Genomic DNA, 14,015 nt, shown 5'->3' with positions numbered 1-14,015 from the left:
TTAGATGTGTTTGTTTCTCTATAAACATTTTTTTTTTGTTTTACTGAATTCTTGCTTTAGTTTGTTGGGATTTCGATTTATTTATTACTGATCATTATTTGTTTGTGTGATTGTTCATTCGTGTGTATGTAGATGATGACTATGATTTTATTTGTGTACGTGTAATCATATATATAAATAATATATATAATAGTTGTTTCATAAGAGATGAATTTTAATGATTTTAAGGCGTGAAGGTCACAGTGACTTTATGTATTTCTCTTATCTATAAATAAATAAAATTAAAATTATGAAAGTCATGAAATCTTAAAGTTTCTGTATCTATTTCCATTACAATTTGTCTATATAATTTCGATTCTGGATCGGTCCCCGATGTATATTGATCACAATTGGTTTTTTCCAAACGCCACGGGAATATTTGCTTTGCATATTTGATTATGCAATATTTTTGAAATGTGTAAAAATATCTTGACTATCAAGACCTCACTGAATTGTAATGCTAATCTTTTGGTAAACTAGATTGATTTTTCAATAAATACTAATAATATATAGGGTTTAATATACTTCACCCCTGCCAATATAGCGAGTTTTGGTTTACGCCCCCTGAAGATTTTTTTTTATTAAAGGCCCCTTATAAAATATAAATCTAACCCTTTTACCACATTTGCTGACTGGACTTGACTTAATTGTATATGTGGAAAAAGGAGACTTGATGACTGTATATGATAATGGGCTTTTACCCTTTTATCCCACGATCACCTCTCCAACTTCCATCTCCACCACTACCACCATTACCAACTTCAATCTCACATTATTTCGCCGAGTTCGTCAATGTCGCAGTTCATCAAAGCTTCTCTCCCAATCCTCGCGAGCTCTACTAAACGCTTGATACTGGATACAAGAAGGTTATCACGACGAAGATATCTAATTACCACCTTCTGCAGGACCTTCTTTGCAAGTCGAACCTACAAAGCAAAACAAAAGATATTATTGCTGTTAATAATAAATATGTTATAGGAAAATATTTTAATATAGAGTGTTGTCTGCAAGATTCATGTAAATAAACATATACTTGACCGGTGAAAACCACTAGAAGCCGTTGTTGCAACGTATAGGCCCATGTCTTGATGTGCATGCCCATATCAACAAAAATATTATCATGAACAATTAATGCCGGTCACAAGTAATGCACATTTCACTAACCTAAATGGATCATCTACATTAAATGGTGCACATATAGTTTTATAATCCTCAATATAAAACTGCTCGTGTGTGTCATCACTAATTAATACTCCTGGTGTTTGAGTGGTCTCAATGATGGTGCCAAGTGGAAGAGAACCTTCTAAGCTTATTGCCATATTTAGAACACATCCAGCACGCTCGATGCTCCATGGAGGGGTATCACTCCAACCCCCAACAAAATCTACACGCACAGGTAATTCTACTTTAACCTTTCTGGGATGGAAAGGCCGATGAATGCGACCATTATGATGGCTGCTAATCTGCTGATGTTCTTCACAGGAGATTCTACTGGGAGACACTGACAAATGTTCTGCAGGATGAGAGTAAATTCAGTTTCGGAAAATCCCTTTTTCTATTTGTTTACATGAATTAAAATTTAAAATGCTGTTGTCTATTTTTCTAAATATATGAATAGATAATGTGATCTCTACAATCAATGCAATTAAGAGACATTTGACAACAAAAGAGTGGCTGTATGTATATGAGTTTTATTGTAGTTTTTATTTTACTATAGCTAATGCTTGTTTTAAGAAAATATAGAAGCATCTTTAGAGAGTAGGCGGTATACTATCAAAAAAAATTATAAGAAAACATTCCTACAGGTTATGGATGTGTAAACTGAAATGAAAATAAATAAGAAAATCAAGTTAAAATCCTAGAAAACAAAGGTTAATTAAAGGGTGAAAAAACAGAGGCTGTTTAAGAAGAAGAAGAAGAAGAAGAAGAACAGGGTATCTATAGAATTGTTCAAAGTAGGAAAATTAAAACAAGACTTTAACCAGGTGAGGTGCATTAAGGATAAGGAAGCAAAAGTGTTAATCAAAAGATGCACTTTTAAATCCATATCTTACTGCAGAAGCAGTTTCATCAGCCACAGCATCCCAAACTTTGTGCTCCAAGTCACATGCTGTCTTTTCATCATTGCAAGCTCGAAGGAGGTCGACTTGCACCTGGTATGCTCGGCTCTTGGGAAGTATATTAGTGTTTTGCTCTTGTAGAGTTCTTGCAATAGAATTTTGTGTTTGTTTTGACAAAATGATAAGGGGACACACGAAGATAAAGAAGAACAATGGGAGCTGAAATTTTTTTCCAGAAATGAAGAAAATTAGGGGGCCCACGAACCATAAAATCATATATTGAAGAAATTGTCCCAGTCAGCAAACAATTGCCACCGTGGCCAATACTTCAAAGTCCAGTCAGCAAATGTGGTAAAAGGGTTAGGTAAATCCAAGATTTATATTTTATAAGGGGCAGGGCCGGTCCCGACATTTTAGAGGCCCCGGACAAATAATAAAAATGGACCTCAATAAATATGGATTTTAATATATATAATTCTTATTCAAAAATCTATTAAATCTATTAATCTAACTATATATATTTAATCATAATAATTTAGTATAAAATAATATTAATATTAAAAAAAATACTAATATTAATAAATTTTTAATAAGACCATGGTTGTTTAGCACACTACCCATGATTCAATTTTAATATTATAAAATATGACAGTTTTTTTAAAACAATTGAAAAATAAAATTACATATAATTGTACCAAGGTAGCAGTATTTGAAATCAAATGAAAAAATCAAATGGAAAAATATTTTAAGATGTGTTCAAGAATCGAACAGACATCTAGTGGCTAAACTCATAGAACACACAACGACCGCGCTACAAATGCAGTTGCAGTTGTCTTAGTTGTTACGCATTACATATACTATATAGATATTTTAGTTTATAGTTTCTAAAGCCCAAACCCATTTAATATGAGGCCCTCATTTTTATGAGGCCCTGGGCTGTGGGCCTGCTTGCCCTGGCCCAGAGCCGGCCCTGATAAGGGGCCTTTAATAAATAAAAAAAAATTTCAGGGAGGCGTAAACCAAAACTCGCTATATTGGCAGGGGGTGAAGTATATTAAACCCTAATATATATTAAATTAAAACGGTATTTGCTGAATATAAAAGAGTATTTCTTTTTTTCAAAACGCCAATATATATATATATATATATATATATATATATATATATATATATATATATATATATATATATATATATATATATATATATATATATATATATATATAAGTTTTTTTTTTTAAACCTCAAACTATATTTCTGTAAGAGAATATTTGTCTTACATATTTCATTATATGATTATGTATACACAAGAGTATTATAATTGTCAAGACCGACGATACTAAATTATAATGATAATCTATTAATTAATGAGACTGATTGGCTAAACCAATACAAATTAATATATATTAAATATAAAGGATATTTGCTAAATATAAAAAATGTTCACATATTCTAATATACTTTGAATCGAAACTGAAGGTTATCAGATATTGGTTAAGTTGGAAATCATCAAAGAGTTGTAGTGGATGGCCTTTAGTAAAGATTTCAGTTGTTTACTATCATGAAAGGACATGCATGTCACACACGAACTTGCCACGAGTAACTTTCTCACGCACAAAATGAATATTCATCTCAATGTGCCTAATACGTTGATGTTGAACGAGATTACCAAAGAGACACACAACGCTTATGTTATCAGAATAAACCTAACATGACCTTCGAGACAGAGCAATGTAGTTCCAAAAGAAGATTCCTAAGCCAACATATCTCAGTTACTACATTAGGGACTCAACGATATTTGAATTCAACATTAAAACAAGAAAATGTAGGTTTGATGTTTTAAGAATCAAGAGATGGGGTTGTCCTCGAGATATACACAATACCTAGATATGTCTGGACATCCACCCTAGTCTTCATCAGTATATGTAATGAGCTTATCAATAGAGGAAAGATATAGATGTAGAACAAAATCAATTGTGAATACATTTTCCTTTTTAGATGTTTTGAATGATATCAAAACTAGGATTGATTTAACTTTTTTCTACATTGAACGGTGTCTCTGATTATATGTGTGCACCCTTGCATTAGAAGTCATTAGGAATCTTAGAAAGCATCTAGAACAAGTTTGAAATGGTTGTCATTTGGTACAATGCATGAAAAATCATTTTGTTAGTCCATGATTTTAGGATTGACAACAATTTTGCTAAAAAATGATTCATGACAGATGCGGAGCAAGATGTCATAACATCTTGATCAAGCTGATACATCAAAGTGTGAAGGTTTCATTGAAGACATATGTTCTGACAAATGTTGTGACTTTTGAAGCTTGTAAGCATAGAGTTGAGTATTGTTCGTGGTTGAAGCTTTTAAGCAAAACTAATTATTTTGTATTAGAAGTGTAGTCTTTTTTTGGTTCTTTGTTTTGAAATAGTAATTGGGATTGAGACTGTTTTATCATTGTAGTGATTGGTTGTAGGAAGTGAGAGGGGAATCCCATATCTAGCAGGTTCCTAGGTAGAAGTTGCATAAGGTAGGGATTAGGTGAGAAGTTGTAAGTTGAGACTGTTTAGGCTTCGAACTAATACTATCATAGTAAATTTCCTTCCTAGCTTGGTAGCCCTGAGAGTATATGACATTGCACCGAACTGGGTTAATAATTGATTGTGTGATTTACTATTCTGCAATTTATTTCTGCATATTTTACATTCTAGTTTATTGGGTTCTGTCAGTCAACAGATGTTGTAACATCTGTCTTGACATCATGTTCTGATGTTGGGACATCAGTAGTGACATGTTTTAAAAGTGCTAGAATTTCAATTGGCATCAAAACAAGCACATTGTTCTGTTTATTGGGTGAGTTCCAGGGAGATAATTTTCTGGTATTGTATGTCTCTAGGAATGCTAGAATGATAGATCTCTGGAAATTATTGGACAATAGAATCTTGAAGTTTATCAGGATGTGAGAATCCTGGTCCTGGATATAGAAGAGAATAGTATGAATTGGCTCTTTGTAACTTTGAAGTTGTTAATTCCATAATCAATGGAATTAATAAGCAATTTTTCAGACTGATTATCACATATGTGTGGTCAAAGATACATGGGAAATTCTTAAGTCTACTCATAAAGGCACATAAAGGTGTTTTGGGAGAAAAGAGTCTAGAAGAAAGGCTGATCAAGTTGACGATACTCGGGTCTCTAACCAAGAGATTTGACATGAAAGTGACAACCATTAAAGAAGCCCAAGATATCAACATCATGAGAATAGTGAACTTGTTAGGGCACTTCATTTTTTGTGAGCTCTTTCCAAATGATAGTTCAAAATAATTGAACAAAAGCATGACTTTTGTCTCTAACTCTGTAGGAGTTTGTAACCTGATCTCTGATAAGGGGTTAATTTAATGTTATTGTGCATTTCAATCAAGTTCTGGAAAAGTGGATAGCAGGCCAATGCCAAATGTCAAGAACATCAGTCATGACATCATCAATATCCTTGATTATCAAAGTAAAGCTGGATCTAAAGTAAAAGTATTCAGTGTAATATATGTGAAGGCGTTAGACTCTCTATGGATGCATGCCCTATCTACTTCAAGAAACAATGGAAGGGGCTTTCCATTTCTTGATCTGATCAGGATAGTAACCCCAATGTTGTACCTGTCAAGACAGAAAAGTGTGCTTCTGATATAGACCTCAGCAATGAAGAAATAACTCATGATGAGTTAACTACTTCTTACAAGGAACTGTGGTTCAAAAGTGAATAAGTCTCTCTACATGAAGAAAGACAAAAGGTATCTAATTCTCAACTACTGTCTGAAAAGGAAGATTGTTTGTATATTATCTTTAACCTGCAGGATGAGGTGGCCTTTTAATCTCCAAACTTGAAACCATGATCAAGTTTATGAGGTTGGTGAACAATTGGTTCCATTATGTTTGGGAGATTCTTCTAGATTGGAATATAACTGGAAACCTAAAAGGGATAGGGTTTGACATTGGTTAAAACTCTAAGAAGATGTTTCCAGAGTTTTTATTATACAAAAGAAGATTGGTATGTCTTCTTGACACTGGCTTTTCCAGACACATGATTGGAGTAAAAGAGTTATGATGGTCTTTAAGGATCACTCCCTCCTCCATGTCACATTGGTGATAATGCCAAAAGTGTAGAAGATTGAGAAATTGGATGAAAAAAATCTCCTAATCTTACTGTGGTTCTTCTTGATAAAGGACTAGTGAGTAATGTGATAAACATAAGGCAGTTGTGTGACCAAGGTCTGAAGACAAGTTTCTTTAAGGAAGAATATTTGGTCACTAATGAGATGAATGAAGTCTAATTAGGGAGTAAAATCCAAAGATAATTATTACTTGTGTGGTACCTCAAGAAACCACTTGCTCATTCATATATTTAATGATCAAAGCAAGATGAAGCTCAGATGTCACACCAGAAGTGGTAACCTCAGACTGTTGACAAAGTTTTAGAACTTTATATTTTGGGACCAATGAGGTTAATATAAGGAGGAATACTTGTCAAACAAAGGGTTATCTATAATGTTGTTGATGATTTTTCTAAAAAAACAACCTGGATGATCTATTTCAAAGAAAAATCAAGATCCTTATCAACTCTTTCAAATAGACCAGAGGAATGTTTCTGATTTACTCTGCTGATAGCAAAATTTATGTATACTCCAAAATTTACTTCTATGTGTCGACACATACGTTATTCAAGCTGACACATGTGCTGCAGTTTTAAAGCCTGTAGCCTCTATTTGAATGTGTCGACACATGACCTTACACGGGTCGACACATGCATTAATATGTGACGACACATGACTTATATGTGTCGACACATGACTTATATGTGTCAAAACATGCTGAATTGTTTTTGAAAAATTGCATATTTTTTCAAACTTCTAGGTATCCCTTTTGCCCCTAACTTCTACACTTATAAATACCTTATACATGCATCATTTTCAATTTGATAAAATTATAAACACATACAAAGATTTCTCTTCATCTTCAACCTTCCATATATGCATACACACAAACAAACTACACATAATCATTTTTTGCTTGGGTGTCATTTATACTAGGTTGATAGCGTCCAATTAAGATTGGTGTAATCGGTGTATATGGTTGAGAATCTTTGGGGGTTTCATCGAAAAAATTGTGAGCGTTATTCCTCCAAGATCAAGGTGTTGATTTGGGTGTTTTGGCAAGAGTTGCATAATTTGGATTCAATCGAGTGAAAGCTTTGAAAAACACGAGGTTCTTGCAAAGGAGTAGCGTTATACGGTGAATCAATTGGTAATCTTGGGTGACAACAATTTGCAATTTAGATCGACCGAGTGAAAGCTTTAAAGAACGATGGTTTCTTGCAAATGAGTAGCTTGAGATGGTGAATCAACTCGTATTGTTGGGTGACTTGATTTAACTCAGATCAAGGGAAGAGAAATGCAAGGATCAACATCAAACCTAGGATTTGTAGGGTTGGATTGCTACATTTATCTTGTAAACAATTTTTTGCATGGTGAGATTAATATCTCAATTCCACATTGGAATTGGGGGCAGGCGTAGCCGTAGGAAGGACGATCGATGAACTACCTAAGCTACTCCTCGTCCCCTCTCTATTTCTCTCTAATTTAAATTTTCATTAGAAAATTATTAAATACATTGGTTAAGTGATCGATTCGTAGTGATTTTCTCTTGATTGTTAAAAGATATATTGAATTGTTGATTGTATTACAATCCAAATGATTGTAAGAGGTTTTTGATATCAAAAAACTTGAAATGAAAATCTGAAAAATTGATCGCACACCAAGTGTTTGATAATTTGTCACTTTAAGTTTTTCTTATAATTTTCATTGGAAATAGGTTACCTTAGTAACCCTATTGAAACAATTGATTGAGAATAATGTGTATCTACTTGCTTATTATTGTTATTCATTTCTTACGATTGTGATCGTATCTGAGTTTCTAATAATTAGTTTGGTTTAGGCAACTTATTTTAAAAGGTCATTTTTAACTTGAGGATATATTCACCCCCTTTAGATAAGTTGTTGTCGTCTAACAAGTTTGTCTCTGTATTTGGGTTTAAGCATCCCAGTGCTTGTATCTAATACAATTTTCTCTTAATATATATATATATATATATATATATATATATATATATATATATATATATATATATATATATATATATATATATATATATATATATAAATAATACTTAAAATCAAAGAATTTGAAATTCCTCTCATACTACATAGAATGTGAATGTCAAATTATATATTATTATTGTTTCAAATTTTGCATATTCGTCTCTTTATTTTTCAAAATTTACAAATTGACCCTTAAATTTAAAAAAAAAACTATAAATTAATCATTAAAAATTTATCAAAATTTTAAATTCGGTCCCTTTAAAAATTGCAACTTTGTCCTTTTAAAATTTTTGAAATTACAACTTGATCCTTTTAAAATTGCAATTTGGTCCCTATCTTCTAAATTTTTAATTTGACCCAAAATATTTAAATTTACAAAAATATCTACAAAAATTTAGCAATAAATAATTGTTATACTTCATCCAAGTAAAAACATTTAATGATGAATAACTGTTAATAAAATTATTTAAAATTTAAAAAACTTTTCATTTACTTTGTCCAAGCACACTTTTAAGATTCCTAATTAGTGTTTTTGATGTTTTATTTTTATAGGAGTTTAAATTTTCTTACTCTACACTCTTTTTCTTTTACTAAAGTTAAATTTTATTAAATCTTTTCATAAGCTTATTAATGAAAAAACTGTTTTTTCACACCTTTTACTATTTATTTTAAAAATTTATATTATTTTTTCGGTTTAATAGATATGCACTAATAGTGTAACACTATGATCCAATAAAAAAACTATCAACCTATTATATTATTAAAAATATTTAAAATAAAAAAGTGATTTAATTGATAAATAGTTGTTATTAATTAACTGTATAAAATTATTTTATTAATTAACTATATAAACTTATTTTATACTATAGGTTATTTTTTATTTTGTATCTTGGCTTCTTTAATAAATCAAATAGTTATGAAAGACAACCCTTCCTTATCCATCACTGTCACGTGAATAAATCAATCTTTGACTCGTTAATATAGAAACAGCAGGAAAAACCAAATTGAGAATGGTTAAACGCGGTTATACCATATGTTGGACTTTGCCTGCACACAACCAGTGTCGTATTACTTAACTTGCACTTGCAAACACAAAGCAAATAAATGTTTTAATAAAAAGAAATCGGTAAATTCTTTGGTACCCATGAGTTTTAGTTGGATACCAATACCAAAAAAAGAATATCTTTAAACAAATAAAAAAAAAAGTATTTTATTTCATTTGACTCATTATTATTCATACACCGCACTTGCTAGGAAATCACACATGCAATATCGTACCCATTTGCTCACTATATATACCCCTCAATTATGCACTTGGATCTTACACAAATCAATTATCCTACAAGCCATAAATTTGGACAAATCATATTTTACTCAACATTCTTCTCTATCAAAAAAACATATATATTAACAACATGGGTTCTGTTGCAATCAAAGTGTTTTTGATATTGGGGCTTTTGGCTACATCATGCATAGCACAACAAGCTCCTGCACCCGCACCTACCCGATCATTATCACCCAATTCAGCACCTGCTCCATCACCCTCCACAAACACATCGCCAACACCCTCTCCATCAACCACTGCTTCTCCAGCACCCTCCCCTTCATCACCAACCCCAAACACTTCTTCTCCACCAACACCAGGAACTAATGGTCCAGCTTCAAACCCAGGAGAAGCTGATGCACCCTCAGCTGCATTTTCTATCACAAATACCTTCGTTGCCGTTACTTCTATGGTTGGAATCTTAGTCTCCATGGTTCTAGCTTAGATGTGTTTGTCTATAAATATTTGTATTTTATTTTATTGAATTCTTGCATTAGTCGATTAGGAATTCATTAATAATTATTTGTTTATGTGATTGGTCACTCGTGTATGTAGATGATGACTATAATTTTATTTGTGTACGTGTAATCATATATATTGTTATATATATTGTTATGAGATGAAATCTAATCTTCATTACTTTGATAAAGTTGGTACAAATAGGGATGACAATGGATATCCATGGGTACGGATACTAGTTTTCCGCTACCCATCCGTTTAATAAAAATGATATTCATATCCGCCTCATACCCGTGTGAATATCTGCCGGGTGGGTATCCGTGATATTTTAAATATCCGCGGGTATTTATGAATATCCATGGATACTTTTTTTAATTGAAATTTACTAATTTTGTATAAATTGAATAGAAAATTTATCTTTTTATTAATAGAAAAGTACGTGTTATACATTTACTATATTAAATTCAAAAGCATCTTATAATGAATATTGATGTAGAATGTGAGAAAATGTTAAAAGAATATTTAAGTATACTAATTGATATTAAAAAGATATTCAAGTATACTGATTTTAAAAGGATATTTAAGTAATTTTAATCACTATTAAAGGATATGGATACCCGCGGATATGGATATCATCAAATCCGTACCCGTAAGTAAACAGGTAACTAAATATCCATTTATAATATCCGTGGATACCCGTTAAGTTATCCAACCCGTGCCCGTGACGGATTTTATCCGCAGATACCCGCGGATATGGGTTTTTTTGCCATCCCTAGGTACAAATGATATATATATACAGCATGAGTAGTAGGATAGCTATGATGGTAACTCTATACAATACCATAACTACTTAAAACTAACCGATAACTAACTATACTACATATACAAAACAGTTAGTTATCTCCTTCTATTTTATCATGGTGCAATATCCCCCCACAAGTTGGAGGATAGATATTGATCATCCCCAACTTGGATAGCAAAGTATGAAAAGGAAGAGGTAGCAACGTTTTGGTGAAGAAATCGGCCAGCTGATCTTTGGATAAAACTGGTAAGAGTTTGAACACATGAGCAAAGAGTTTTTCGCGAACAATATGGCAATCGATTTCCAAATGTTTGGTACATTCGTGAAACACCGGATTGGCAGCAATGTGAATGGCACTTAAGTTGTCACAGTATAGAACCGGAGGCTTGAGTGAAGAGACATGGAGATCACGAAGAAGGTATATTAGCCATTGCATTTCACATGTGGCAGCTGCTAGGGCACGATACTCAGCTTCAGATGACGAACGAGAAACGGTGAGTTGCTTCTTCGTGCGCCATGAAACAAGTGACTTGCCAATGAAGAAGCATTGGCCTGAAATAGAACGTCTTGTATCTGCACAGCCATCCCAATCTGCATCTGAAAAGCCAATCAGCTGAGTGGAAGATTGTCGAGGAAAGAATAAACCACGAGCAGGACAACCTTTGAGATAACGAATGACGCGTGTAGCTGCTTTGTGATGAGTGACTGTGGGAGTGGAAAGGTATTGACTCAGTTGTTGAGTAATGAATGTAATGTCGGGTCGCGTGGCTGAAAGATATAATAGGCGACCAACCAGGCGTCTATATTCGGAAATATCGTGATAAGATGAAGCATTATCATGATGAAGCTTGATAGCTGGATCAGCAGGTGTGGATACAGGTTTGGAACCAAGATATCCAGTATCTAAAATGAGATCTAAGCAGTACTTGCGTTGACAAACTGTGATACCCTTAAATGAATGCGCTACCTCGAGGCCAAGAAAGTACTTAAGTTGGCCAAGATTTTTGATTTGAAATGAGTGGTGCAAGATGGATTTGATGTGATTAATCTCAGATAATGAATTGCCAGCAACGATGATGTCATCAACATACACCAAGAGAAGTGTGAACGAATGAGTGTCTTGTTTAGTAAACAAGGAGTGGTCAGAATTGGCTTGTTTGTAATGCTGAGCAAGAAGTGTAGTAGTGAGATTTTCGTGCCATTTGTGACTGGCTTGTTTGAGTCCATAAAGAGACTTAACAAGTTTGCACACTTGATTGGGTTTGCTTGGTGTGACACCAGGTGGAAGAGACATATATACATCCTCTTGCAATTCACCATGTAAGAACGCGTTGTTGACATCCAATTGGTGAATGATCCAGTTGTGCATAGATGCAAGAGCAATCACCATTCGCACTGTGGTCATTTTGGCAACAGGGGAGTAAGTGTCAAAGTAATCGAGGCCTTCAATCTGGTTAAAGCCTTTTGCAACCAAACGCGCTTTAAATCTTTCCACTGAGCCATCTGCATGAAATTTAACTTTGTAGACCCATCGGCACCCGATTGGTTTGATGTTAGGAGGCGCATCAACAAGTTTCCACGTACCTGTTCTTTCAAGAGCTGACAGTTCAGCTTGCATGGCTTGATTCCAACATTCAAACTTGCTGGCTTCAGCATAGGTCCTTGGCTCATGGAGGGTATTAATGGACATGACAAAATGATGAAAGGAAGGAGATAAAGAAGAATAAGAGAAATAGTTAGAAATAGGATATGAGGTACCTGATGATGGTTGATGGGCCTGATTAGTGAATGGATTGCACAAGTAATCTTTGAGGTAGGTTGGAGTTTGTCTAGTTCTGGCTGAAAGTTGGTTTGTAGGGGTAGAAATGTTGGGGGCATTAGGCTCAGGGAGTTGGGTTGGTGGTGCAGGTGTAGGGACTATAGGAAGTGGTGGTGGTGTGTTGGTAATGGGTAGCTCAGTGGTAGGTGGAATAGAAGGTGAAGGAACATGGCTTGGAGAATCAGACTTGGATGTGAGTTTAAGTTTAGGATTATGGTAAACTTGCCATGTAGATGTAGGTGTGGACTTTTGAATTGTGTAAGGTAAAATAGTTTCATGAAATGTCACATGTCTAGAAATGAAGATTTCATTGGAATGTAAATCAAGGAGGACACTACCTTTAAAACTTGCCTTGTAACCCAAGAAAGCAGCCTTTCTAGCTCTAGGATCAAGTTTGGATCGATGATTTTGGAGGGTGGAAGCATAGACAAGGCAGCCAAACACCTTGAAATCCTGAATATCAGGTAGTTGGTCAAACAGAATGTGGTAAGGTGATTTTTGGTGGAGTAATGGTGAAGGTATTGGATTCATTAGGAAAACAGCATGTTGGAGAGCATAAGACCAAAAATGCTTTGGCAACTTAGATTGATAAAGTAAAGCTCTACCTATGTTAAGTATATGCTGGTGTTTTCGTTCTACACGGCCATTTTGTTGAGGCGTCTCAACACAAGACCTATGATGCTGAATGCCCTTAGAGTTAAAAAACTGTGGCATGATGAACTCTGGTCCATTATCAGACCTGACAATTTTAGGGGTAATATGATGTTGAGTTTCAATCATGGTGATGAATTCTTTGACACAAGTAGCAACATCGGCTTTGGTTTTAAGACAAATAATCCAAGTGAATCTGCTATGGTCATCTAAAATGGTGAGAAAGAATCGATGACCATGAACAAATTGGATGGACATAGGTCCCCAAATATCAAAATGCAATAGTTCAAATTTGGATGAAGCATGAGAAGTGATGACAGAAAAAGGTAATTTCTTTTGCTTGGCAAAATGACAAATATCACAAATGTGAGTTTTATTATGAGAAATTGTTGGATACAACTGTGTCATCTTGTACAACCTATCATTAGACAAATGTCCTAGTCTAAAATGCCAAAGTGAAGTAGAAGGAATGGTAACATCACAAGAAGGAGCTGCTAAATGATTGGCAGAATTCTGTAGGGAAGATAATTGGTTGGTTTGGTGGTTGGCAGCTTGAGGTACTTGCAGTTGATATAATCCATTCAGTGAATCAGCCAAACCAATCATCTGAAATGTTTTCATATCCTGTATTTGACAAGAAGAGGCATTAAAGATAAGTTGACAATTTAGAGACTGACACAATTTTGAAGCTGAGATAAGATTTAGTTGAAAT

At 33.8% G+C, this 14,015-nt stretch overlaps 1 protein-coding gene across 1 annotated transcript; it reads right to left on the bottom strand.

Annotated features, from left to right (window-relative positions):
* Positions 1 to 9,479: 9,479 nt before the first annotated feature.
* Positions 9,480 to 10,052, bottom strand: LOC131645945 (uncharacterized). Its single transcript, XM_058916130.1, has one exon. It carries the CDS (start codon positions 10,002 to 10,004, stop codon positions 9,639 to 9,641), a length of 366 nt encoding a protein of 121 aa, XP_058772113.1. The 5' UTR covers positions 10,005 to 10,052; the 3' UTR covers positions 9,480 to 9,638.
* Positions 10,053 to 14,015: the final 3,963 nt, after the last annotated feature.

This window comes from Vicia villosa, linkage group LG2 (genome assembly GCF_029867415.1).
Source record: "Vicia villosa cultivar HV-30 ecotype Madison, WI linkage group LG2, Vvil1.0, whole genome shotgun sequence".
Classification (NCBI taxonomy): domain Eukaryota; kingdom Viridiplantae; phylum Streptophyta; class Magnoliopsida; order Fabales; family Fabaceae; genus Vicia; species Vicia villosa.
Note: the sequence above shows the minus strand (reverse complement) of the source record. Positions and strands in the feature narration are given on the sequence as shown.

Bases quoted from the DNA above. Each gene is read 5' to 3' on its own strand.
- LOC131645945 (XM_058916130.1), bottom strand. From the start codon at position 10,004: ATGGAGACTAAGATTCCAACCATAGAAGTAACGGCAACGAAGGTATTT.